We start from the raw sequence: 27,688 nt of genomic DNA on the forward strand, positions 1-27,688 counted from the left end.
TTCAGTCTAGGACCAGTGTGCCATACATACACTGTCCGTTGTGTATTTTTCCCCCAGTTATTAGTTATTGGACATATGTAAAAATCTGTGTGAACGTGTGCACATATCAGGAAGAAGGGTGGAGCATCAGTCTGCAACCAAACATTTCCACATTTGTTGAAACTATTCTGCCTAATTTCCTTTAAGTTATAATAAATAAAATTAGCTAAAACTCAAGTCAATGACTGCTACATAAATCAAAATCAAGGTTTTTATTTGAACATTTTACACATTACAATTATGTACAAAAGACAAATAAAATTATAAAACAAAATAAACCTGTATAGTCCCAAGACCATTTACAAATAGTCCAAAAAGCCTTTACAAAAATATATTACACAGATTGGCATTTCAGTAACTCGGGACAAACAATGAGATTTACAACTGGGCACTTGTAGATACTCAATAAAGGGCTAAAGCCTGACTTCTGTGGCTGAAAGGACTAGTGCAAGATATCCTTAACTTACTTGAGCGGAAAATTCCCTTTAAAAAAAATGCAAACAAATCAATAACATTTTATAATTGCAGCATATACATATTTCAAAGCAACACTGATATTAGTAGACTTAAAAACGACAAACTATTGACAATGTACAAGTTTACATTCTTCCGTTGTTCGTAAGAGAACATGGTAGAACCTGGGCCCATATCCACAAAGCATTTTATAGGAGTGTTGATCTAGGATCTGTCCATATGATCTAAAAGGCTAAACTGATCTTAGATCAGTACTCCTACTCTGATATGCTTTGTGGATATGGGCCCTGGTTTCACCATGAGCGACAAGGGCTCAACACACATGAATCCAGTTGTCTCATAACACATATAGCGCATGTATAAATAGACTGAGAAAATGTACTTGAAACATTCCTTAACCAATAAAATCTTGTCTGACGTAGTAAAGCACAGAATCGCATCCATATTTTTAGCCCAATGTTACTTTGAGATTTTTCTGTCAAATGAAAGCCATTTTACAACTGTAATAAATTATTAGTGGTTGGGTGATAGTCCTTCGAAAGTCAGGCACCAGTGGCCATGCTTCAGATCCAGACCTGTGGTCACTCTGTTAGAGCCTCTGTCCTGGTGGGATGAGTTAGTGCACAAATAAAGTTTGCGGATCAAGCATGTTTACATGTGTGCATAATTGGCTCCAGCCATCTGCAGAACATTAAAATGTAGACAGGGTGGTTTGCTCTGTGCCCTCAGTTGACACTGGGCTGACCGTGCACTCTGATGCGGTACAGGCAGGTGTACTCCGGGTGACCCCAGTTGGACAGCACCCGAACCTCAATGATCTGATAGGCTTTATCATTCTCCTCCTGTGGATAGATAGCAGAAGACACTCAATTTAGATTCAAGTCATTTAAGAATTATCAAGACCTAAAACTTTCCAAGTCACCATCTCTAATCGTACTAGAGATCAGTGCCATGTGGACTACTAACATAACATCTTCCACTGGCCAATCAAGCCCCTTGAGGTAGTGTTGGAGTGTACTTACTGTGACAGGATAAGTTTGTAGAGCATCCTCATCATCCTGGTAGGTGTAGCTGCCCAGTAACTTACCCTCCTCCTGGTACTCATCATCCAGACCCTGGAAACAAGTGTACACAGTTAGAAAACAGCAGAGACCCACAGCAATAAGTGTGTCAATCAGTAGTGCTTCACCAGAGCACACTCACAGTAAATGTGACTGACTTGAGTGTCTACGAGGTGGGCTTCTGAATGGCTGAGACAGCAATAGCCGACATGAATGTTAATTGGGTAAGCAGGGTAGTTTGGAGGTTTGCATGGCTTACATAGACGGTAAACTGGCGCGGGGCGCTGCTGATGGTGCCTGTTGGCGAAAGGGCTTTGGGGATGTGCTCCAATGAGAAGGCAGAGGGCACGATCCTCATAGAGAGACGAATCACCAGGTAACCATGGGAACCCTGAAACGCCCAGCAGTTCCCTGGATGGACATCAGGCTGCAGTGCGAGAGAGCTCAAGATGAAACCAGTGTATGGATGGACTACTTTTCAAAAGGTCTTCCATGTGTTGGCAAGGCAGTATCAGGAACTGAAACTCTCCCAATGTAATGAATCTAGTAAATCACGAAGGGATCATAAAAAAAACTCAGATTAGTCTCATGTGGTGCTGTGACTTGAGTCGTACCTGTATGGCCACACGAGGAGACTGGGAGAAGTACCAGAGCGGGAGGCCAAACAGACTCATTAGTGCCGTCTTTGTCTCGTACGTCTCAGAGCAGCGAGTGCTCAGGATGCTGCCGCCTGCAGACAGACACACAGCCATGATATCTTATGTCACTTTCACAACTGTACAATGTCAACCACACCCATTTTACAACGAGAGCATTGTTAAAGCCGGTCATACCAGGAACTACTGTACAGAGTACAAACAGATCGTTCAAATAATAGGCAGTAGATGATTAATTATTTTTAAAAGCCTAGTCACCACGCCCCATCACAACAACTGAAACTTTACCGCCAGACTCCAGAGCATAGTCCACCAGGCCGGTCCGATCCTGGGAGTAGAGTGTCAGAGCATTCTTCACTATCAGCTGTACATGCTGGAGGAGGAAGAAAGGAAAAGAGTGATTGGGTGAGGAAATGGAATAGTGCAGACTTAATCACAGCATTTAAATCATTTATTTTCAAATCCAAAAACACTGAATCTTAACTTTTTGGGTGACCCAACCAAATTCACTGAAACAAGAGTTAGAGCAGTCAATGTAAGTCTAAAAAGTGGTAGATCGGTTCCATGTGCACCATTTAAATGCTTTCTGTTCTTAAGTTTAGTTTTCGCGTCTTTTACTTCCGGTTTCGTACACCAGCTTTAAAAACAGCTTAAAATAACCTTTTTGTTTATGGAAAATATATTTCACAGCAGTTTAGATGGTAATGATTCTGTACACCAGGGATCATCAACTAGATCAGCCGCGGGCCGATTGTTTTCTGGAGCGGATGGTCGGGGGGGCCGGAACATAATTACAAATAATTTCTAGACTGCAAATTGACCACAAGAAGCCCCCAAAATAGGTAATATTTAACTAAAACATAAGCATTTCAAACCTTGCTTACATATGTATATGATCACGTTGCGCTCTATAACACATTGGAATACTTAGGGGGCCAGATAAAACGGCCACCCGTGGTCCGCCATTGGCCAACACTGCTCTACACTATACTTGTTTATTTAGTAAAATTTTAGCAACCAGGAAATGCCTCAGCGGTTTCTTCATAAAAAAATAAATTAGACCAATAAAAACTACAAATGTTCTTCACAAAATTCCCCAAACCAATTCTCGTACCTCCTCGGACATCCCGGTCCCTGCGGCTCCAACAGTGTGCATCACAGTCTGAGTGACAGTCTCAGTGCTGAGCGTCTCCTGCCTGGCCCTGCTCTTCTCCAGCTGCAGGGTCACGTTCTGCAGGATGCTGAGCTCCAGGGAGGTCAGAGAGGCGTGCACATCAGCCCCACTTACATAGCGCTCAGAGAGCCACTGCAGCAGGGACTCTGGGAGCTCCTTTTCTCCAGGTTGGGAATCTCCGACTTGCTTGCTGTGGTCAAACAGGGCCCGCAGTTCCATCCTCACCTGGGCAGACACTTGCTCAGACACCTGCCACAACCACACAGTGAGACAGACACCATCAGACAGAGTCAACAGAGAGGATTTATATAAAGAACTCCAGCAAAATCATCTCAGTACTAAATAATATTGAGTGTCTGTACAGGACCAGCTAATCAAAGGAATGGGAGAGCCCATCTGGAAAGGTCCACAAGGCTCGACATTAAACTCTCGTAGGCAAGTACATTTTAAAAATAATTGTTGGACAAGCAGATTATAGATTTAAGTTGTCCGAATGAACAAGTCAAAAAAATAAATGTTTTGTACAAAACCGGATGCAATGTTTTGCTCACTGTCCTATTTCTATCAGATTTTGTTTCTCTGTTAGTGAGCATTTCTCCTTTGCCAAGATAATCCATCTACCTAATAGGTGTGGCATATCACGAAGCTGATTAAACAGTATGATCATTATTCAGGTGCACTGTGTGCAATAAAAGGCCACTCTAAAATGTGCAGTTTTTCTGCCTCCGTCATTTTAGAGAATATGTTAGTACAGCCAACCGGCCTCACAACCGGAGCTTCACGTTCCTTGGTGTCCACATAACCAACAAACTATCATTGTCTAAACACACCAAGAAAGTCATGAAGAGGGCACGACAACACCTTTTCCCCCCTCAGGAGACTGAAAAGATTTGGTATGAGTCCCCAGATCCTCAAAAAGTTCTACAGCTGCACCAGAGAGCATCCTGACCGGTTGCATCACCGTCTGGTATGGCAACTGCTCGGCAGCCATAAGCTGCTACAGAGGGTCATTTACACTGCTGCTACTCGGTTTATTATCTATGCATAGTCACTTTATCCCTACATACATGTACAAATTACCACGACTAACCTGTACACCCCCGCACATTGACTCGGTACCGGTAAACCTGTATCGCCTCATTGTTATTTTATTGTGTTACTTAAAATGTTTTACTTTAATGAATATATTTATAAAATAAACATATTCATAACTATTTTCTTAAAACTGCATTGTTGGATAAGGGCTTGTAAGTAAGCATTTCACTGTAAGGTCTACACATGTTGTAGTCGGCGTATGTGACAAATAAAATTTGTTGAACTGCAGACCACATGTAACCACGCCAGCACAGGACCTACACATCCACCTTCTTCACCTGCGAGATCTGAGACCAGCCACCTGGACAGCTGATGAAACTAAGGAGTATTTATGTCTGTAATAAAGCCCTTCTGTGAAAAAAACTAATTCTGATTGGCTGGGCCTGGCTCCAAGTGGGTGTGACTATGCCCATCCAGGCACACCCATGGCTGCACCCCTGTCCAGTCAGGTGAAATCCATAGAAAAATGATTGATTTCCTTATATGAAATGGCTCTTTTACAAAAAAATAAACTAAATGTTTTTATATTTTTGTTCAGTATAGTTAGCTACCTCCCACACCGTAGCCATTTGATCCCTGGGTCATTGAATGAAGGAATTATTTCATAAGTATTTGGTTGTAATGTTGCAGAGTGGCCAACCCTCGCCCAGGAAAGCTGCTGGGTGTGCAGGCTTTTGCGCCAGCCCTGCTTGAACACACCACATTGTTTAAAAAGAATTATGTAAAAACAGGAACTTGATAAACTGACTCTGGTGTGTTTGAGCAGGGATGGATCAAAAGCCTGCACACCCAGTAGCTCTCCAGATGGAAGGTTGACCCCCCACGTGTTTTATACAGTAGCCTGTCAGTGCAGTGTTTTAATTTGTGGCGGGTTAAGTGGCTTGCTCAAGGCCACAACAGCAGGAGATATACCACATGGGATCAGAGACCATTTTCAATACCAGTGATAATAATGAAGGTTATTTTGTCAAGTGGTTCCTTGTATCATACAACCCAATTTTCAGTCACCTTTTTGGCCTATGGTGTTACAAACCAAGTGACTTGAGCTTTTGGACATGTGTAAAAAAAAATATATATAAAAAATTAAAAAAAGGGAAAAAAAGTTACATACTGGAGCAATACATGTACAGTACAGAGCAAGCTACTCACCGTTTCATGGAGTGTGTCCAGGCGGTCACACATGCCCTGGCATCCCATCACCCCCTGCAGGTCCTGCCTAATGCTCCCCAGCGTCGCCTCTAGAAGTTGCACCTCCGCCAGCAAGGCATCATGGGACTCGCTGTCCACACCCACACTGAAAGAGCACACATTGTCACAAGGAGGAATATTCAACACCACTCATGATTTTATTGAATTAATACAATCCAAAAGGGTTATGTGCTGAACTCACTTGACTAGCACAGGCACTGGTGGCAGTGCAGGTGTAGCACTGGAAGTGTCTGCTTGCCTCCTCTGCACCTCCTGAAGACAAAAAATTCCAAATATATCTATTTTTTTATAAATCAACATAACATGGATATATGACAACAAATACTTTTTAATAGAGCTTCTACAGTAAAGTATGGGCATAGAAATGAGTACAGGCTCTGAGTCTGTACCTCTGTCTTGGCAGTCAGTGTCTGCAGCAGCACCTCTAGCTGAGCCAGACGAGACTCTTGGCCCTGCTGCTGCACCACATACTGCTCTCCAATCTCCTGACTCTGAACACAGGAAGAGAGTAGAGATGAATGAGCATACAGAGGCAAAAAAAAAAAAATGTGAAAAAGCTAACCAAGTAAGCGTACCGAATTGTATACTTTTCATTACAAGCTAAATTAATATGCTGGATAAAATGAATCCCTAACAATCCAACCAGGATGATCTCACCAGTTCTCTCCGCAGTGCTGCATCCTTCTCCACCCCCCCCTTCAGCAGAAGGAGTCTCTCCTCCAGCAGGCCAGACACCCACAGCCCCATGCTGTCCTTGTCCGTCTGGGTGTCCAGCTGCTCTCGTACAGACTGGTAGAGACTCAGCACCTCCCTGTGCTGGTTTTCCTGCCTTCGGCCCCCTCGCTCCACCTTCTCCCACAGCTGGGCCAGCCTCTGCTCCAACCGGGCTAGGCGCTCAGAGTCCACAGACACCAGCACACTGCCTGGCTGCTCACATACATGGGAGGATAGAGGTCAGCTATACTGTGCAACTAGCCTCATCCATAGAATTAGATGGTCTTATGCAAGATGACAATCATAAATGGTGAATGAAAACAAGCATCAATACCACTTCTACCTGTGAGACAGCTGGTGGTGGTTGAGCCATGATGGGCTGGCTGTCTTTGGTTGGTTCCAGAGGGTTCTGACTGAGGGAGTAGGCCGTCCTCCACTCAGTGATGTTAATGGCAGGCAACACAGACAGCAGGCTGGACGGACCCCAGTGCCACAGAGCTGGGAAAACCCAGAGGAGGATAAGTGAGACAGAAAAGGTGTCTGCAGTGGAATGCGGTTGAAATATATGTCAGAGTAAGTGACTGCACAGTACTACGGAATATGGATAACCAGCGGCCGGGCTTCGGGGTCGGACAGCAAGAGCGGTGCTACTCACCCAGGAGGAATGGGAGCAGAATCAGCAGGAGTTTGAGGAGCTTGGGAAGGCACCTATGAAAAACAGGAACACCCTTGTTAGTGTGATCACATGTATCCCATCCGCAAGCCTCGGGTGTTACTCCAGCAGCCCCAAGAGACTCACCGTGTCAAGACGAAGATGTTGAGGAGCGACATGACGGTGGCCAGATGATACCATCCAGTCCCCAGCCACCAGAAAGCCCCAGTCGCTGCCTTACCTGAAAACACAATAAAAGAAAGCCAGGGAGAGGATTAGTGGAAGTTCTTCAAAAGGTGGGAGGGGTAGAGGCACTTCCACACAGCACTAAAGATTAGGTAATTAAGTACATTCACCAGATGAGGTAAGAGGCAAGGAGATAAAGTGCAGGTTACGGAGTTAGTTACAGACAGGGGCGATAGAGCAACAGTGTTCTTCTCTGTCAGCGTAGATGCAGAGAGCAGCAGAGTGAAGCAGAGATATTTTTTTTTAGGGAGAGCCCATCTTTCGTTAAACCGCAGTACTCCATCACACTCCTGTTGACAAATTGCTCCAATTCTTGGAACAGACTTTAAATCGAAACCCGCCCAGAGGGACAGAAGCAGCAGACAGATGGGGAAGCAGTTCTACAGACAGGCGTTGCAGTTTCCTAGCCTAACACAGCGAATTAGAAGGATGCAACGCAAATGAAATGGAACAGGTAAGAATGAGTCCCAGTATTTTGTAAGAGCCTGCAGCACCTGTTAAACCGCAAGGTTACATTACACTCCAAGCCACCATCCTAATAGGTTTTAAGGTAGGAAGACACACAAGCTAGCCATGGAGAGACTAGAGACTAGGAAACATGCAGGCCAAGCAGAGGTTTATCTGGAGGTTGAGAGGCTGGTAAGAGTGTGGAGTTATTTGAAACATGGTAAATGATGACCTGGGGACACGGCTGCCAACCAGAGAACAGACAGCATCCTTCTTATCACGGACCGCACAGCTGAGCCTGCCTTCTGCCCCACCCACAACACACTGGAGCCTGGAGACCAACCAAGTAACAAAAAACACAACTTAATCTACTTCGTACAGTAAAATAAGGACTAAAGGGTAGAACTGGATTCATTAATTTCAAGTGTATGAGGATACGCCCGAGTTTGATCGCTTAATAGGTAACCTGTGTAAGCGGTGGCAAGCCACAGTTCCCCCAACACATGGTGTGACCGGCAGACCCGTGGTGATGATGACTGGACAACGCGTGTCTCCACGCACTGCTTCCCTTTGCAGTCGTCACCTGTTGTCGTAAGCAGTGTGGATGAGCAGCAAAAGCGTAAAGGAACGCATGACAACATTTTTTGGAGAGACTAAAGAAAATGATAAAACATCAGAAGGGCTGACATTTCTCCTAACAGAGAAATCTAACAAAAGTAAAATGGCAGATGTGTGTAGCCAAAGAGTGAGTGAAAGGCTAAGAGGAAGCCCTCTTTATATCTCTGGGTTGCCCAGTGACAGAAGCACTCAGCTATAGCACAAGATGTAGGCTACTCACTAACCACATGAAAACCATACCAATCACCAAATGTTAGTCCATTATAGACATTTAAAAACATACACATATATACAGTAGTACATGTCAAAGTCAACAAAAATGTCAAAGTCAGTTACACTTACAAAGAGCACCATTCAGATTCATGCGTTTCCCCTCAGTCCCCATCTCATTTACATTCATGCTTCCGCAGTAGCTGGAGTGAGCTGCAACCAATAAGAAACAAATCAAATAAAACAACTAAATAGATAAACTTCAAAACATCCCTCTTTCCCTTCACCGGAGCTGAGGAACATAGTGAGTCGAGAGCATTTGCATGTCACCAGGGCAACAGCTAAAGCAGCCCATTTGTTTGGAAGAGAAACAGAGGGTGAAATCTGTGTGGTCAAACAAGTGAGAACACCAGAATATAAAGGCAGCGTGATGTAAAAAGGAGTGAGAAAGGTGTAGGCAGGATAAACTGTGGTAGTGTCAGCCTCTCTACTCCTGGAAAAAGAGAGAGAAAAAAAGAGGGAAAAGAAAGAGAGGGAGAAGAGTCAGAAGCAGGTGACAAGGAATGTGAGTTTAAGTTTATCAGTGAAAGCCACCATGATCATTCACACAGCATCTGCAACCTCCAGAGTCAGTGCAGATTCAGTACGGAGCTTTATCTATTCAAAAACAGTGAAAGCAAGAGTGAAACGTAGAATTGGTGCACTGCAAACAGCGGGATTCCTGAAATCAAGTGTCAACTAAGTGTAGACCCATGCAAATCACACAACACCCGCCTTGTGGATGCCCAGGCTCCATGAAAAATCAGTTAGCCTCAAAAAAGCAAAAAAATAAATAAAACAGTGGAATACCTCCATTAACCACTTTTCTGCCCACACTGCCCATCTTCAGCACAGCAGTCTGTATGAGCAGAGTCACTACACACACTGTGAAGGCAGCTGCCCTCCTGCTATGGTTCACACAGGTGTCTAATGCTGACCACAGCACACCTAAAGAGAAGGAGCATATTTATTTTTTTTAAGTAAAAAAGGGAATGATGCAGATTGCATGATTATGTTAAGCTTTAGCAACATGCTTTGTCAGATTTATTGGCAGGCTGCCACCGCATGATTGGCATACAGATTGCATAGGGCATCTCAGCACAAGCCGCTGTCACAGAATGCAGGAAAAAGTTGACGACGACCCCCCCCGTCTAAAACTGAATTATCTGATATCGTCATCATTCATGACACAAAACTGGGAAGCTGCCAGGCAGATGTGTGAGAAATAGTGTGAGAGGAAACGTTGGCGCTGTAAAGACACCAAGAGGCAGAGCCTGATACCTTTGCCCTCTTTGCGTGACCTCAGCAGCACACTCTGTAAGAGCAGTGAGAAGACGGACGCCACAGAGGCTGCTGCCCTCCTGCTCACGCGCACACAGGTGTCCGAGAAGGACACCAGCACACCTGAATCAAATCAATTCAACTTTGCTCAAAATGCACTTTACAAAATCACAATACATGTCAAAATGTTAAGAAAATGAAAAGAAATTCCAAAACTCACACATCAGCAATGACAATTTACACTGTGTATGATAGTCCTTCAAACGAAATAGGAAGGCAAAACTCACGCTCCCAGATACAACGCACGTTTTAAGGACAAACACGTTATAGTACTTCTGTGGCTGCCGCTCTCACCCGTCCTGTGCTTGCGGCTCTTGTCCCTGGCGTAGATGGTGGAGGGAGGGGAAGCGGCGGGGGCTGTCAGGGCCTGCTTGCCGGTGGCAGAGCGGGCTGCAGTTGAGAAGTGCTTGGAGTAGGTGGTGAGCGCGTCATTTCTGTCCGAGTGGATCGCGTGGTCCTTACCGAAGCTACCGTTCACCATGGAGGTCTGGGTCTGTGCCGAGTTAATGTCTCCGTTGGCCTCACACATACTGTAGTCAGTCATGGTCCGCTCTAAGAAACACAGATTTGATCATATTTTTATTTTTATTTTTTTTTAAATACACAAAATCACCCATTGTAAAGGAATCCATTCAAGACACAGGCTGATGTTGCGGACAGTACAAGTAACTGATTGATAAGGTCCTTTTAAAAATTACCTTTGAGTTCAGAGTCTTCATCCAAGCCCCAGAAGCCTTCGACCAGCGTGCGCTCCTGGATGCACGACTTGTCCAGCATGGAGGAGAGCAGGGAGGCGTCGCTGGCGGCCACGCTGTGCAGACTGCTGTTGTGCTGCTGGGAGCCATGCTGGCTCTTATGGGGCGTGGTGAGGAGCAGAGACTGGGAGCAGGAGACAGAGTGCTGCTGAGACCTCCTGCTCTTCAACGCCCTGGGAGAGAACAATCAGATTAGACATAGAAAACCCTGGATGTAACATATTCTGGGCCCAAAACCATAGAAGGAACCCCAGGGCGGCCAGCAACATCACTTACTTGGAATCTCTGCGACTGGCTCCTCCTGCACTGAAGGAAGCGCTGTGGTACATGTGGTTGAGAGAAGAGTCCATGCTGTCGTCACCATAGAGACCAGTGGTGGAGTGCAGACGCAGGCTCCGCCGAGACATCCTGGGAGACTCTAAGACGGGAGTGATCCTGTGCTCCTTCTCAAAGTCCAGGGCTGTTGTAGAGTAGCTGGAGCTGGCAACACAAGGAAGAGAAGATGGGAGGAATGTATTAGAATAAAACAAGTCGCAGTCTCTAAATCAGTGATTCAATCGATTGGCAATGCCCTTCGGTTTTCATTGTCCTTGGGGTCTTGAAAGGCACTTAAATCAAATGTACTACCATATTATGTAGCCTATACATCACACATAAATATTAAAGTAGAGCCTATGATCCAACTTCCTTTATAGCACAATGATTAAACTGAGGCTGCCACTGTATTCCCCTGTCCAGTGTCAAACAGTATACCAAAATTCCTTTACTTTTTGTACACTAGAACATGAAAAACGGTTTGGTATTAGAATTTGTTACTTTCAGTACTTCTGTAAATTGTGTCTCGCAGCCAATGTCCCCCACGGAGCGCGCCGTGCCTGCTTCACTCAATGCAAGCATGCAATCGGAGTCTGGGCTGCATCATGTTAGCTCCCTCATGCTGCACAGAACTTGACGCACATGAATATTTGCGACACTACACGTAACATTTTTGAAACTGAGCAAAACAATGAATGTTCATACAGGCTAGAACACTTTACAATGCAAGACAATACCGGTAGCTTCCAGCTAGGCTAACTTTCCTTGCTAGCACACAGCTTAAGTTAATAGCATCAATTCACTACCCTAGTACCTTTGTGAAACGCAAAATATGCTGACTACCACCATAAACGTTATTCAGTCGCTTGAAATCACTCCCTCACTTCTCTCCCCCAAAGGGCTCCAAAAGGCCACACCCCTCTTTGCTTGTGAATGAAATCATTACAGGTTAAAAAAAAAGAGACCCTGCACACTTTTATAAAGAAGCTGCTTCTATGCAAATGTTGTCCAGTACAATAAAATAAGTCCCACATGGAAGTGAAACAGATTCATTGGGCTACAGATGAATTTGGCCAAAACATGCTCAATAAGTCAACGCAAGCACACACACACACTCCGCCTGATTATGAATTCCCTTGCATTGTGATATACCCAGTTTATCAATGGAGATGTACCATTCAAATAAATGACTGCCATTATGTGAAGTAGTTACATTGGTAAAACAGTCAAATTGATTGTGTAATTGGGTTTATTAATGCATACATGGCTGTCTCAAAATGTTTCAATGTAATGATATTGAACTCAAAAGATGCCCAACGATTGAACAGAGCAGTAGCTGAGTTTTTCTGTCTGGATCAAGTACCATTCTGTGACTTCGGGTTAACATGCCTTGGTATCGAGTATTAACATCAACTTTATTTTCCAATTACATTTTATTCAAAATTCTGGCTTGTAGCGCTTGTTCAGATGAAATGTTCCAAACAAAACGGCATTATCTCAGACTGTAACCAGGTTGGCATCAGTCTAATTTATTAGGCAATGCCCAACTTACCCTTGCAACAACAACAAAAAAGCAAACTGCTGCTGCCATCTCTCAAGGAACAACTCAGTCCGGCATTCACATCGTTTGGACTTTGGAACCGTTTCAAAATCTGTACTTGCGACAGACAAGATCATAAGGCTAACTGAAGTCCAAGTAGGGAATAGCTAGCACAGCGTAACAATAACTTTCCAAAACAATGCATGACAGGCTATTACAGCCTGAAACCTAATCCCTATGAAAAAACACACACACACCCTTCAAGGTGAGCACATAGGAGTGACCCTGCTTGCTGTCTAAACATAGCCAAGTGCACAAACTCAAAGAAGGTAATGAAACAGAAATGATGATACACACAGATCTGTCCAACCCCAGCTCTCCAGAGTCCACCCCTCATCACCGTCGCTCATCCCAGGGAAAAGCCCACACGAACAAACATCATGGACACACACAGACACTCCACACACTATCCTGCGAGCCAGGAGAGCTCAGACAACCTAACACGACTTACTGTATGTAGCCTAGGCTACACTGTTCACTTCCTGTAGCCAGGGACAGACGAGCCACTTACCTACTCAACAACCCCCCCCCCCCCTCCTCCTCCTCCTCCTCCCTCCCTGAAACAATGACACCAATCCTTACATTATGCATTTTAAACTGACGAGTGAGGTCAGTTCTTTAGTGCGACTGACTGTACAAAAGAAGGAAGAGAAGGGAGACCTGCTACAAAAGAGAGACATCTGTGTCCCTGAACTTGTCTATAAACTACTGTTGGTAGTCCATAAACAAAGGACTACCAACAGGGATCTTTCCTACGTAAAAAAAATACAAATATAAACTCACCATGTCACCCTGCTCTCTGGTTCTCCCACTATGTCTTTCTCGTCACGTGCTAAAAATCGGGGGTAGGAAACTAGATTTAGCTACAGGCCGATTTTTGGCAGAGCGGATAGTCGGGAGCTGGAACATAATTATAAGTTGTACACTGCACATTGTTTTTGGGCTTAGTTGTGGTCAATTGATTATTTTCGAAAATAACAATTTCATACCTTGATTACACTGAGACACGATCACATATTTACATTTTAGTCATATAGCAGACGCACTTACGGAAGCAATTAGGGTTAAAGTGCCTTGCTCAAGGGCACAGATTTCTCACCTAGTTGTATTGGGGATTCAAACCAGCAACCTTTTGTTTACTGGCCCAACGCTCTTAACCGCTAGGCTACCTGTCGCCCCGTATGGGTCTTTATTTGTGGGAATACTTGGCGAACAGACTTCCTAAATGAAACTCGTTTTTTGCTGAATTCCTGGTGATTTGCCATGTTCTTGTGGGCCAGTTTTGGCCTACGGGCCGCCTGTTGCTGACGCCTGAGCTAAATAAAGCCTCTCCAGGATTACACAGGGCCTTGGCAGAGCCAATTATGTGCTTTCCTCTGCCTGGCCTGCTGCTCCTTCTGCCAGTGTGCTCTAGGCCCTTGCGTGGGACAGCGGGGTGTCCTCAGCAGAGATCCCGGGCAGTCCCACCCAAATTCCCAGGCTGGGGTCTAGGCAAGGGGAGCCAGGCCAAGGACAGCGTCAGTGAGACCAGGTCAATGGGTGCAGCATTCTCTTCCTCTCACACACACAAACAAAAGGACAAGACAGGAGTCCGTCACGGTTCTTACCCATCTGCTGCTGCACACTGCCTGGTTTGTTTCGGTTCAGACACAAAACTATCGACACTTCATTCCAAAACATAGTGATAAAGAATCAAATGGCAAGAGAAAGAGGAATTTCTGTTTAGACAGAACTCAATACCATTCTTGGTTGTCTATCACCATCTTAGTGTTAATCAATAGTCCATTAAGGACAACTCCAGGAAGTCTGTGACTTTGTCAAAACTTACCCTCTTCTGACCAACAACATCCCACAAATTGTCAAACACCCCAGCAGAGCGAACAGTCTGACTACAGCATGGCAAGCAGTACCCGAGCGCCAAGCCTGGGAACAAAAGGCACCCGAACGGCTTCTACCCCCAAGCATTAAGACTGCTGAACAGTTACTCAAAATGGCTACTCATACCATTTACATTGACCCCCTTTATAAATTTGAATTGTTTTGCACCGACTCCCTTACAATCACTAGACTACCCATACATACTACACTGACACACACTGCTACTCCGTTTACAACATATCCTGATCGCCTAGTCACTTATACACTGTGGTGTAAAGTACTTTAAGACCTTACATTTGACAACTTTTACTTTATTACATTCCTAATGAAAATATATATATATATAATTCCTTACATTTTGAATGCTTAGCAGGACAGCAAAATGGTCCAATTCACACACTCAAGAGAACATCCCTGGTCATCCCTACTGCCTCTAATCGGTCAGACTCACTAAACACAAAATGCTTCGTTTGTAAAAGACGTCTGAGTGTTGAAATGTGCCCCTGGCTTTCCACAATTATATTAAAATGGTTTATTTATAAAAATAAAAAAAAGTGCCATCTGGGTTTGCTTAATATAGAATTTTAAATGATTTATACTTGTACTTTTAGTACTTAAGTATATATTAGCGATTACAAGTACATTTTAAAAACCAAATACTTTTAGACTTTTACTCAAGTAGTATTTTACTGGGTGACTTTCACTTGAATCATTTTCTATTAAGGCATCTTTACTTTTACTCAAGTATGAGAATTGGGTAGTTTTCCACCACTGCATGTGTATACTGTATTACCTCGTACCACTGCACATTGACTCGGTACTGGTACTCCTTGTATATTGCCTCATTTTTATTGTGTTACCATTTTCTTTAACTCTGCATTGTTGGGGATGGGCTCGTAACTAAGCATTAACCTGTAAATACAATACCCATTGTTGTATTCAGCACATGACCAATACATTTTGATCTGACAAGCTCCATCCTGATTAAAGATTGTGCAAACAATCGTGTTTCATGAGCAGGGATCAGCAAACAAGACAGCAACAGCCAGGGATACGTTTGCTCATCACTTTTCCTACAGAAACGCAGATCTATGCTGCATCAAGCAAGCCTAGGGCTACTTACAAGCCTAAGTACACATCTGGAGACTAACTATTTGCTCAAGAGTTGTGCAGCCAGGTTAATCAATCAAGCCAAACACTGACCAGCCATTTCCATCCAATCCCACAAAATGTACTCTAGAAGGAAAAGACACTTGAACCTGTTGCTACACAGACAGTATCATTTCCTTACTATTTGTCAGCCTAGGGAGCAGCAGATTATCACCGAACCTGGTCACTGAAATATTCCCCAAAATTGCCCTCCCTCGCACTATGACTTTTAGGTCGGTCATACAACAGCATTACCCCCTATAACTACGGTCTGTAGGTCTGACCCATTAAGTCGACTGGTCGATTGTCTGGTCAATAAGCTACTGGTCGACCGAGATTGCTTTAGGTCGGGCAGTAGCAATTGTTTTTTTTAAATAACCAAAACAGTACCTCTCAAAAGTTGACACCTACTCATTCAAGAGTTTCCTTATTTTTCATCATTGTAGAATAGTGAAAACGTCAAAACATGGAATCATGTAGTAATCAGAAAAGCCTGACTGCTTTGCACACTTGGCATTCTCTCAAATAGCTTCATGAGGTAGTCAACTGGAATGCATTTCAATTAACAGGTGTGCCTTGTTAAAAGTTAAATTTGTGGAATTTATTTTCTTAATGCATTAGAGCCAATCAGTTGTGTTGTGACAAGGTAGGGACGGCATACAGAAGATTGGACTAGGTCTTTCACCAAATAGCCCTTATTATGGAAAGAACATCTCAAATAAGCAAAGAGAAACGATAGTCCATCATTACTTTATGACATGAAGGCCAGTCAATCTGGAAAACTTCAAGAACTTTGAACGTTTCTTCAAGTGCAGTCACAAATACCATCAAGGGCTATGAAACTGGCTCTCATTCAGACCCCACATGTTCTTCCGTTACAGCCTTATTCTAAAATTGATTAAATTATAAAAATAAAAAGTATCATGTGGCCACCAGCTGCGTTAAGTACTGCAGTGCACCTCCTCATGAACTGCACCAGATGTGCCAGTTCTTGTGGTGAGATGTTACCCCACTCTTCCACCAAGGCACCTACAAGTTCCCAGACATTTCTGGGGGAGAAATGGCCCTGGCCCTAGCCCTCGCCCTCCGATCCAACAGGTCCCAGTGTAACGCTCATTTCTTCGACAATAAACGCAAATCCAACCATCACCCCTGGCGAGACAAAACAGCGACTAGCCAGTGAAAAGCACTTTTTTGCCAGTCCTGCCTGGTCCAGCGACGGTGGGTTTGTGCCCATAGGCGACGTCGTTGCCGGTGATGTCTGGTGAGGACCTGCCTTACAACAGGCCTACAAGCCCTCAGTCCAGCCTCTCTCTCAGCCTATTACGGACAGTCTGAGCACTGATGGAGGGATTGTGTGTTCCTGGTGTAACTCGGGCAGTTGTTGCCATCCTGTACCTGTCCTGCAGGTGTGATGTTCGGATGTACCGATCCTGTGCAGGTGGTGTTACACGTGGTCTGCCACTGCGAGGACGATCAGCTCTCCATCCTGTCTCCCTGTAGCGCTGTCTAAGGCGTCTCACAGTACGGACATTGCAATTTATTGCCCTGGCCACATCTGCAGTCCTCATGCCTCCTTGCAGCATGCTTAAGGCATGTTCACGCAGATGAGCAGGGACCCTGGGCATCTTTCTTTAGATGTTTTCCAGAGGCAGTAGAAAGGCCTCTTTAGTGGCCTAAGTTTTCATAACTGTGACCTTAATTGCCTACCGTCTGTAAGCTGTTAGTGTCTTAACGACCGTTCCACAGGTGCATGTTCATTAATTGTTTATGGTTCACTGAAAAAGCATGGGAAACAGTGTTTAAAGCCTTTACAATGAAGATCTGTGAAGTTATTTGGATTTTTACTATTTATCTTTGAAAGACAGAGTCCTGAAAAAGGAACGTTTTTGTTTTTTGCTGAGTTTACATAGAAGTATTTAGATCCTTTACTCAGTACTTTGTTGGAGCACCTTTGGCAGCCTCGCGTCTACTGGGTATGACGCTACGAGCTTGGCGCACCTGTATTTGGGGAGTTTCTTCCATTCTTCTATGCAGATCCTCAAGCTCGATCAGGTTGGATGGGGGTGCGTCGCTGCACAGCTATTTTCAGGTCTCTGGAGATGTTCAATCTGGCTTAAGTCCTGGCTCTGGCTGGGCCACTCAAGGACATTCAGAAACTTTCCAGAAGCCACTCCCGCATTGTCTTGGCTGTGTACTTAGGGTCGTTGTCCTGATGGAAGGTGAACCGTCGCCCCAGTCAGAGGTCCAGAGAGCTCTGGAGCAGGCTTTCTCCGTACTTTGCGCTGTTCATCTTTGCCTTGATCCTGACTAGTCTCCCAGTCCCTGCCCCTGAAAAAAAAAATCCCCACAGCATGATGCTGCCACCACCATGCGTCACCGTAGGAATGGTGCCAGGTTTCCTCCGGACGTGATGCTTGGCATTCAGGCCAAAGAGTTCAATCTTGAGTTCATCAGACCAGAGCATCTTGCTTCTCATTGTCAGAGTCCTTTAGGTGCCTTTTGGCAAACCCCAAGCAAGCTGTCATGTGCCTTTTACTGAGGAGTGGTTTTTATCTGGCCACTACCATAAAGGCCTGATTGGTGAATTGCTGCAGAGATGGGATAACCATCTCCACAGAGGAACTCCAGAGCGCCATCAGAGTGACCATAGGGTTCTTGGTCACCTCCCTGACCAAGGCCTTTCTCCTCCGATTGCTCAGTTTGGCCGAGGGGGGCAGCTCTAGGAAGAGACTTGTTGGCTCCAAACGGCTGCCATTTAAGGATGGAGGCCAGTGTTCTTGGGGACCTTCAATGCTGCAGAAGTGTTTTGGTTCCCTTCCCCAGATCTGAGCTCTACGGACAATTCCTTCGACCTCATGGCTTGGTTTTTGCTCTGACATGCACTGTCAACTGTGGGACCTTATAGACAGGTGTGTGCCTATCCCAAAAAAATTGAATTTACCACAGGTGGAATCCAATGAAGTTGTAGAAATATCTCAAGGATGCTCAATGGAAACAGGATGCACCTGAGCTCAATTTCGAGTCTCATAGCAAAGGGTCTAAATACTAAATAAAAAGGTAATTGTTACTTTATTTTTAATACATTGGCAAAAAGTAAAAAAATATGTTTTTGCTTTGTCATTATGGGGTAGTGTGTGTAGATTGAGGGGGAACTAATTTTTATCAATTTTAGAATAAGGCTGTAACGTAACAATGTGGGAAAAGGGTCTGAATATTCGCCGAATGCAGCCTTGTATAACCACAGTCGAGCTGTAGGCCTAAGAGCACATCCAGTTTAGCCTTAATACTGTAGCCTATATTTCAATACTTCTATAGGCTACTGTAGCAATCATTAATTTCACCACACAGCATAGGAGTAATTCATGATTTGAAATGAAAGCAACCAATTTAGTTTTAAAATACAATAAAGTAAGCCTTGTATAATTAGCTTAAACAAATAAACCGTTCCATTTCGGAAATTCCATTCACGAATTAAATGTGACTGAAGTCTTTGCTGTAATAAAGGCTTAACAAAGAAGAAAACATTTAGACTCTCTGGTATGCTTGTCAATTTGGTGTTGTTTACAATTGTTCCAAACAGTCAGAAAAATTATATTGTAGTCTATACAGCACCTGTTTAACACACAATATGCACGCAGCACTTGCTTACCTTATTTTTCTTGATCTTCAGTATTTTCCACAGCTAGTCAGACTTGATCCACACATCTGACTCTCCCTTTAGCTCCTGAGCAACCTATGAATATTTCGGAACTAAACTGACCGAGACGCACCTCAAACCTCACATAATTCTGCCCAAAAACAATCTCTCTCAACCAGTGGCACATGAGCTTTTTAGGTGAGCGCTGATGCCGCCCTTGGATAAGCAGTGCCCACTTCGTCAAAAGCGCAAAATATTTTGTTTGTCCAATTCCAGAGTGCCTCTCGAAGGCCGCTGAAATGTTTAGTCAACAAATAAAATAATATATACACTGCTCAAAAAAATAAAGGGAACACTTAAACAACACAATGTAACTCCAAGTCAATCACACTTCTGTGAAATCAAGCTGTCCACTTAGGAAGCAACACTGATTGACAATAAATTTCACATGCTGTTGTGCAAATGGAATAGACAACAGGTGGAAATTATAGGCAATTAGCAAGACACCCCCAATAAAGGAGTGGTTCTGCAGGTGGGGACCACAGACCACTTCTCAGTTCCTATGCTTCCTGGCTGATGTTTTGGTCACTTTTGAATGCTGGCGGTGCTTTCACTCTAGTGGTAGCATGAGACGGAGTCTACAACCCACACAAGTGGCTCAGGTAGTGCAGCTCATCCAGGATGGCACATCAATGCGAGCTGTGGCTTCGAAGGTTTGCTGTGTCTGTCAGCGTAGTGTCCAGAGCATGGAGGCGCTACCAGGAGACAGGCCAGTACATCAGGAGACGTGGAGGAGGCCGTAGGAGGGCAACAACCCAGCAGCAGGACCGCTACCTCCGCCTTTGTGCAAGGAGGAGCAGGAGGAGCACTGCCAGAGCCCTGCAAAATGACCTCCAGCAGGCCACAAATGTGCATGTGTCTGCTCAAACGGTCAGAAACAGACTCCATGAGGGTGGTATGAGGGCCCGACGTCCACAGGTGGGGATTGTGCTTACAGCCCAACACCGTGCAGGACGTTTGGCATTTGCCAGAGAACACCAAGATTGGCAAATTCGCCACTGGCGCCCTGTGCTCTTCACAGATGAAAGCAGGTTCACACTGAGCACATGTGACAGACGTGACAGAGTCTGTAGACACCGTGGAGAACGTTCTGCTGCCTGCAACATCCTCCAGCATGACCGGTTTGGCGGTGGGTCAGTCATGGTGTGGGGTGGCATTTCTTTGGGGGCCGCACAGCCCTCCATGTGCTCGCCAGAGGTAGCCTGACTGCCATTAGGTACCGAGATGAGATCCTCAGACCCCTTGTGAGACCATATGCTGGTGCGGTTGGCCCTGGGTTCCTCCTAATGCAAGACAATGCTAGACCTCATGTGGCTGGAGTGTGTCAGCAGTTCCTGCAAGAGGAAGGCATTGATGCTATGGACTGGCCCGCCCGTTCCCCAGACCTGAATCCAATTGAGCACATCTGGGACATCATGTCTCGCTTCAACCACCAACAGACTGTCCAGGAGTTGGCGGATGCTTTAGTCCAGGTCTGGGAGGAGATCCCTCAGGAGACCATCCGCCACCTCATCAGGAGCATGCCCAGGCGTTGTAGGGAGGTCATACAGGAACGTGGAGGCCACACACACACTACTGAGCCTCATTTTGACTTGTTTTAAGGACATTACATCAAAGTTGGATCAGCCTGTAGTGTGGTTTTCCACTTTAATTTTGAGTGTGACTCCAAATCCAGACCTCCATGGGTTGATAAATTGGATTTCCATTGATTGTGTGATTTTGTTGTCAGCACATTCAACTATGTAAAGAAAAAAGTATTTAATAAGATTATTTCTTTCATTCAGATCTAGGATGTGTTGTATAAGTGTTCCCTTTATTTTTTTGAGCAGTATATATCATGTAGCAGATATACAATATGGTAGAAAGAGTATGTGGCCTTTTCTGTAGCCTACAGGCTGGAGATAAAATGTATGACAATGTAATGAGACTGACACTTTTTACATCATGCACGTTTCTCAATTTCAAATCAGCTAACCTAAAATGACACTCAAGCAAATAAAATAAAAAATTTGCCGTCATGTTAACAAAGCAACAGATCGTAAAAACAGGACAGGTCAAAGTAAAATGGACAATACGGAATGTACAAGCAACTGTTGTCCAGGAGTTTCACCCCATTGTCATGATCAGTGGTTTTAAATACATTTGACAAGCTTATGAAAAAGAAAATACTTTTGCATTTCCCGCTGTGTAAACGCATCGAAAATAGGCTTGCAATAACTCCTGAAAGTTGGGTAGCAGATATTCAGAGCATAAATAGCCAAATTGATTAGTCACAGGAATTAGGACTAATAAAGCCAATGCAATGGCCTGTTTCACAAACGGTGGGCCTACCACATGGATGGGAATTCATAAAAATCCATTGCAGGCTGACATGGTAGGCTACACCCTAGTAAGCATGAGCCGACGTCTTTTGGAAGTCTTATTTTTTAACCTGTCTGGAAGTCGTTTTACAAACGGTAGGCCTACCACATAGATAGGCATTCATAAAATTCAATTTCAGGCAAAACCTCAGTAAGCACGGACCAATGCAGACTTATTTTTTTGAAGCAGTTCCGGACCGGCCTTGATTGCCACATTGTCTATGTACCAGACCAAATATTGATGTCTATAAATCGGAACAGCCTTGAGTTGGTCCAAACAGATATCTATAAAATTACTTATTTTCAGCTTTCATTCTAAACCAAAAAATGTGCCCGATTTCAATATCTAAAATACATATTTGCAACATCAGGAAAATAAGTATTTAACATAAATGAGAACTGAAAATTAACCAAACGTTAGGAAAACATGTATTTTATTAGTCTTTACAATGTCATTTTGCTTACTGGGACTACTCTAGTTTGCAGGGGCAGCATTTTTTGGTCTTGACTATGGCAGCAGAACGGCAAAGACAGGCCCTGGCTATAGGTCAGGCCCTAGTTTGCCCTATTCGGACGGGATACATTTTACTGGGGAATGCAATTATGTGCACAAAACACCACATCTGTAATTTTAGATTGCTTTGCAATCTATTAATACAACTGACCTAAATGTTAAATTCTCATCAATTGCCTTAAAATTGCACATCAAGTGCAATTGCACAGTTTAGCTCACATCTGAAGGCTGGGGAGTATTTAAGATGTACTGCGGATCGCTAAAATATCACACTTCCTCAATTCAAATATTATGCCAACACTTTAGGAAGTATGGTATGGTTTAGAAACCAGTTATCAGTGTGGCCCTATCACCTGGACATGTTGAAATACTGCATCTTCACAACTAGAATAAAAACCTCCAGTCTTCCTTCATAACTTTGAATTTACAAAAAAATAAAAACTACAGGGGGCAGTTTGGAAAAAAACGAATCCAGTCTGAATCCTCTTCTGGAATAATTATCCTCTTAGGGCTAGGGGGCAGTATTTACACGGCCGGATAAAAAACGTACCCGATTTAATCTGGTTACTACTCCTACCCAGTAACTAGAATATGCATATACTTATTAGATATGGATAGAAAACACCCTAAAGTTTCTAAAACTTTTTGAATGGTGTCTGAGTATAACAGAACTCATATGGCAGGCAAAAACCTGAGAGATTCCTTTACAGGAAGTGGCCTGTCTGACCATTTATTGGCTTTCTTTGACATCTCTTTCCAAAACAAAGGATCTCTGCGGTAACGTGACACTTCCCACGGCTCCCATAGGCTCTCAGAGCCTGGGAAAAAGCTGAATGTCGTCATTCCAGCCCCAGGCTGAAACACATTATCGCCTTTGTCAAGTGGCCGATCAAGGGACAGTGGGCTTAGGCGCGTGCACTGGTCGCCCCCGTCTTTCTTTTTTTCCCTCTATTTACCGAAACGCAGATTCCCGGTCGGAATATTATCGCTTTTTTACGAGATAAATTGCATAAAAATTGATTTTAAACAGCGGTTGACATGCTTCGAAGTACGGTAATGGAATATTTAGAATTTTTTGGTCACGAAATGCGCCATGCTCGTAACCCTGATTTACCATTTCGGATAGTGTCTGGAACGCACGAACAAAACGCCGCTATTTGGATATAACGATGGATTATTTGGGACCAAACCAACATTTGTTATTGAAGTAGAAGTCCTGGGAGTGCATTCTGACGAAGAACATCAAAGGTAATCAAACTTTTGTAATAGTAAATCTGATTTTGGTGAAGGCTAAACCTGCTGGGTGTCTAAATAGCTAGCCCGTGATATGTACTTAGAATATTGCAAAATGTGCTTTCACCAAAAAGCTATTTTAAAAATCGGACATATCGAGTGCATAGAGGAGTTCTGTATCTATAATTCTTAAAATAATTGTTATGCTTTTTGTGAACGTTTATCGTGAGTAATTTAGTAAATTGTTAGTAAATTCCCCGGAAGTTTGCGGGGGGGTATGCTAGTTCTGAACGTCACATGCTAATGTAAAAAGCTGGTTTTTGATATAAATATGAACTTGATTGAACAAAACATGCATGTATTGTATAACATAATGTCCTAGGGTTGTCATCTGATGAAGATCAAAGGTCAGTGCTACATTTAGCTGTGGTTTGGGTTTATGTGACATTATATGCTAGCTTGAAAAATGGGTGTCTGATTATTTCTGGCTGGGTACTCTGCTGACATAATCTAATGTTTTGCTTTCGTTGTAAAGCCTTTTTGAAATCGGACAGTGTGGTTAGATTAACGAGAGTCTTGTCTTTAAATAGCTGTAAAATAGTCATATGTTTGAGAAATTGAAGTAATAGCATTTCTAAGGTATTTGAAAGTCGCGCCACAGGCTTCAAGTGGCTGTTACGTAGGTGGGACGATTTGGTGCCACCTAGCCCAGAGAGGATAATGGACATTCTGGAGTAATAAATTACATAACCAACATTCTCTAGAGATACTAGTCCCGTGCGAACGTGTCTTTGGTCACATAAAGAGAGCCAGGGTTGAGGGAATGTTTCTCCTAAACAAGACACAGGATGTGTCCATATAAAAATAGACCATTTGAAATTGACCAATCGAAAGTTGGGGACAGCCCTAGTAGTATGTAAATCTACCATTTAGAGGCAAGTGAAATTAAAACACTGTTTTATTAGCTAAGCTAGACCGAACGCAATTGCAAAGAACCGAGAGAAAAATGTATATGAGCACTTGTCTATCAGGCTTGTGTGTTCTCAGAGCAGATGGTGAAATAAAATGGCTAATATTGTCACATCGCGTGCAACAGCCCCAACATCTACACCCTCTCTCTGAGTCACATAAGACACACCCTGTCACAACGAACAAACCAGTGGGTCTGACACACATATCCGCTTTGCACTTCTCTTTTTCAGAAATGGGAACATTGCCAAATACACGTGGAGGGGGTTCCATAATAGTATATAAACCCTGCTCAAAATGAGAGCTGGAATCTCTATGAATAAAATCATTCAACTACCCTAAATCCTGATATTTATTTTGTTAGAAGGCAAAAACTTTAGCCAGAAAGGACAATCCTGGAAAACCACCTTGGGCTACAGTTACTCAAATAACATTTCAAATCAAAATTAACATTTGAGAAACTTATGCATGCAAGTCCTACCAGTGTGATTTGTTGAAACAAGCCCTTGATCAAAGCAAAAACCTCTAGTGTATTTGACACAGAAAAGCCAATTTATGCTCACCATCGACTAAACCAGTGGTTCCCAAACTGTGAGGCTCAACCCCCCCAAAAAAATAAACAGTCCAGCTTAAAAAAATAAGAAAAAAGAATACTCTTGAAAGTTGTAATAGTAGAATGCACAAGTTGCACTTTTCGAAATTGGGTAGTGTATCATCAATTCGTCATTGCATACCTTAGAGCTACTTATAACTTCGGATCAACTAGCCCGGATCACTAGCCCATATCAAGTAACGTTTTGTTATTTAAGTTTAACCCATAGATATTATTGCCACTTAAATATCACATGAATACACATTAGACATGGAAAAATGTATTGAATTTCAAGAAAAATAGCTTTAAAACTGAAAAAAGTTCTTAGCACACCATGTCAAAATGTGTAGAATTATAGGAAATAAGCTTTAACCTGCAAAATTCTCTCAAACAATAAGAGGGGTGTGAACAGTTTGTCATGAACAGTGATATAGAAAAACACGTGATGCAGGCACAGGCTGTTCCAATGCTGGAAGGGGGGCCACGAGTGAAGAGGTTTTGGAACCCCTCCTTTAACTGGAAAGTTATAGAAATCATTCAGGACATCCCTCTTTCAGGGCCTTGAGACTGGCAGCTCTGCATGCACACTCACCTGTGAGAGTAGGTATAGCCAGTGTTCCCTGGGGCGCGTGAGTTCACTTTTGAATGGTCCATGCCTGTCCAACCTCCAATTTCTCAGTAATGAGACTGCAAGAGCCAAACCATGAGACTTTACAACCCAGTAGTACATATTCACCCCATCAATTCAAACAATACTGTGAGCTCCTAACTAAAGAATGTAGCAGTTCAATTTGTAGAAATGTTTTTATGAGTAACTGCTCACCCCAAAACCAATTTCTGCTTAATAAATCGCCTCAGAAGACACTCGGAAACTAGATATTTTGCTGCATCATGACAGGGTGCATTTTCTAATGGCACTTAAGTATATGGCTGTGCAATAGTAGCCTTGGAGTTTACTCAAGTCACACCCAGACAGAGTGATAAGAGGGCTGGGTGGGACCTGTACTACTCGGAACCACAGACATCCGGCGGTCGGTCATTAGTTGTCCAGAAATACATGGTAAAAACACAGACCCCATTTTAAAGACGTAATAAGCAATCCTCATCTTTACACGTACATAAACATCTCTCCATACAAAATAAAAATGAGAATATTTGTATTACTCCGCCACCCCACCCCCAAAAAAACATTTTTTAACATGTTTTATCGTCACATACACCGGATAATGCAGTTGAATGTGTTGTTTTACCGGGTCAGCCATAGTAGTACGGTGCCCCGTGGAGCAAATTAGGGTTAAATAAATTCCTTGATTTTTTTGCATCCTATCGGCTTGGGTATTCGAACCAAAGACCTTTCGGTTACTGGCTCTAACCGCTAGGCTACCTGCCGCCCAAGTTGGTACCGTTAACCCGTATGGCTATGAATGAAATTAACAACTACTCTGAACTGCCACCCTTTGTAAACTAACCTAACTTCCATAGTCACATCTCATGTAGTGTAAACAAAGAAAAGGTTTCAGGCTGAATTTAGACAAAGTATCAGTGAGGTTCACAAACAGACTAATTACTGACCGAGTATGAAGTAAAGAGTAGCCTAGTTATCAAGCTACTCTCCATTTGTATAGTCAAATACATCATTAACTTGCCTTTTGTAAATACAACTTGTAAATCCACAGAATAAGATCAGGAGAGCTGCAGAGAAAATTAGCTGACTTCATGCCGCAATACAGACTCGTGAGTCACGGTGTAGAGCAGCCAGTGGGCGTAGGTGCACTGCTCAGCCTCAAACTACCCAATATAAACAGTATCCCTCAAAGTGTGGGCACGTTGCCGTAGGTACAACAGTAAATTAGTCAGCTATCAACTGTATTAAAAAAAAATAAAAAAATCCCTAGTCATTACAAATTCAGAATTCCAAAATGGCTTCCCCAACAAAGCGGGAGAAATAACTGCTCGTTGCTACTACTAGTGTTGCTTGTTCTCTCATCCAGAATGTGCTACTCATGTACACACCGGTCTCTGTTACACACAATCATCTCTGTAAATTGTACAGGCAGGCAAAATGTCAAATGTCACTTCAGTAGCCTTTTCAAACTTGAACCAATCAGTGCACGGTTCAAAGGAGGCTGGGAGACTCACGTCCAATGGTAATTTACAGTGGGCGGGATCCCGCGAAAAATGAACTGTCAAACTTCCAAACGTGACTTTGTTTTGGGATACATGCAGCGGTTTGCCAAAGTAGTTAATGTTATATACTGTTCATGGATATGTCTGCTTACCTGAATGGCAATGTAGCTAGATGATTTACAAATACGGGTAAATGTTGCCACACGATGGACGAGCTGTTAGCTATCGTTGACAGGTGACCGGTTAGTTTGCTAACGTTGACAGATGACCGGTTAGCTAACGTTTGTTAACTCTTGTCGCAGTTTGACAGTAAATGTTTCTTGATAAGCACTCCAAAACCGTCCAAATACAACTAATCTCAGAATACTTACAAATAACATTTCATTTACAAAGGACTCTCAAAATAACCATGATAAAACCCGAACGAAAATGAAATATCACACGAGTATGGACGACAGTTCTCTCCTTCGCGGTCAACGGTGACGTAAACGTATATCTTCTTCTGTTTTATGCCGGCGGTA

General features: G+C 43.4%; 1 protein-coding gene across 18 annotated transcripts; it reads right to left on the minus strand.

Annotated features, from left to right (window-relative positions):
- Positions 1-236: 236 nt before the first annotated feature.
- LOC106589358 (SUN domain-containing protein 1) lies at positions 237-27,661 on the minus strand. 18 transcript variants are annotated; one of them, XM_014179213.2, is made up of 23 exons: positions 27,320-27,661; positions 25,633-25,727; positions 11,007-11,210; positions 10,674-10,903; positions 10,222-10,527; positions 9,916-10,038; positions 9,445-9,582; positions 8,728-8,808; positions 8,234-8,350; positions 8,000-8,098; positions 7,222-7,315; positions 7,078-7,130; positions 6,766-6,920; positions 6,366-6,635; positions 6,098-6,199; positions 5,890-5,960; positions 5,649-5,793; positions 3,345-3,653; positions 2,519-2,603; positions 2,189-2,304; positions 1,834-2,001; positions 1,536-1,628; positions 237-1,355 (listed from the first exon to the last, which is right to left on the minus strand). In XM_014179213.2, the coding sequence occupies exons 2-23, from the start codon at positions 25,692-25,694 to the stop codon at positions 1,239-1,241; spliced, it is 3,138 nt and encodes a 1,045-aa protein (XP_014034688.2). In that variant the 5' UTR covers positions 25,695-25,727; positions 27,320-27,661; the 3' UTR covers positions 237-1,238. The 18 variants fall into 18 exon arrangements, with proteins under 18 accessions (XP_014034688.2, XP_014034687.2, XP_014034689.2 ...); XM_014179212.2 differs by lacking the exon at positions 27,320-27,661 and adding an exon at positions 26,687-27,081; XM_014179214.2 differs by lacking the exon at positions 27,320-27,661 and adding an exon at positions 25,864-26,085.
- Between the last annotated feature and the right edge of the window lie 27 nt (positions 27,662-27,688).

This window comes from Salmo salar, chromosome ssa28 (genome assembly GCF_905237065.1).
Source record: "Salmo salar chromosome ssa28, Ssal_v3.1, whole genome shotgun sequence".
Lineage (NCBI taxonomy): Eukaryota > Metazoa > Chordata > Actinopteri > Salmoniformes > Salmonidae > Salmo > Salmo salar.

Excerpts from the sequence above, each read along its gene's own strand:
- LOC106589358 (XM_045710018.1), bottom strand. The coding sequence starts at position 12,982 with ATGAGGGGTGGACTCTGGAGAGCTGGGGTTGGACAGATCT. Across the intron at positions 6,921-7,077 it reads TCTGCTCCCATTCCTCCTGG|CTCTGTGGCACTGGGGTCCG; the intron begins GTGAGTAGCACC and ends GGGTTTTCCCAG. Across the intron at positions 6,200-6,365 it reads CAGCACTGCGGAGAGAACTG|AGTCAGGAGATTGGAGAGCA; the intron begins GTGAGATCATCC and ends TCCTGTGTTCAG.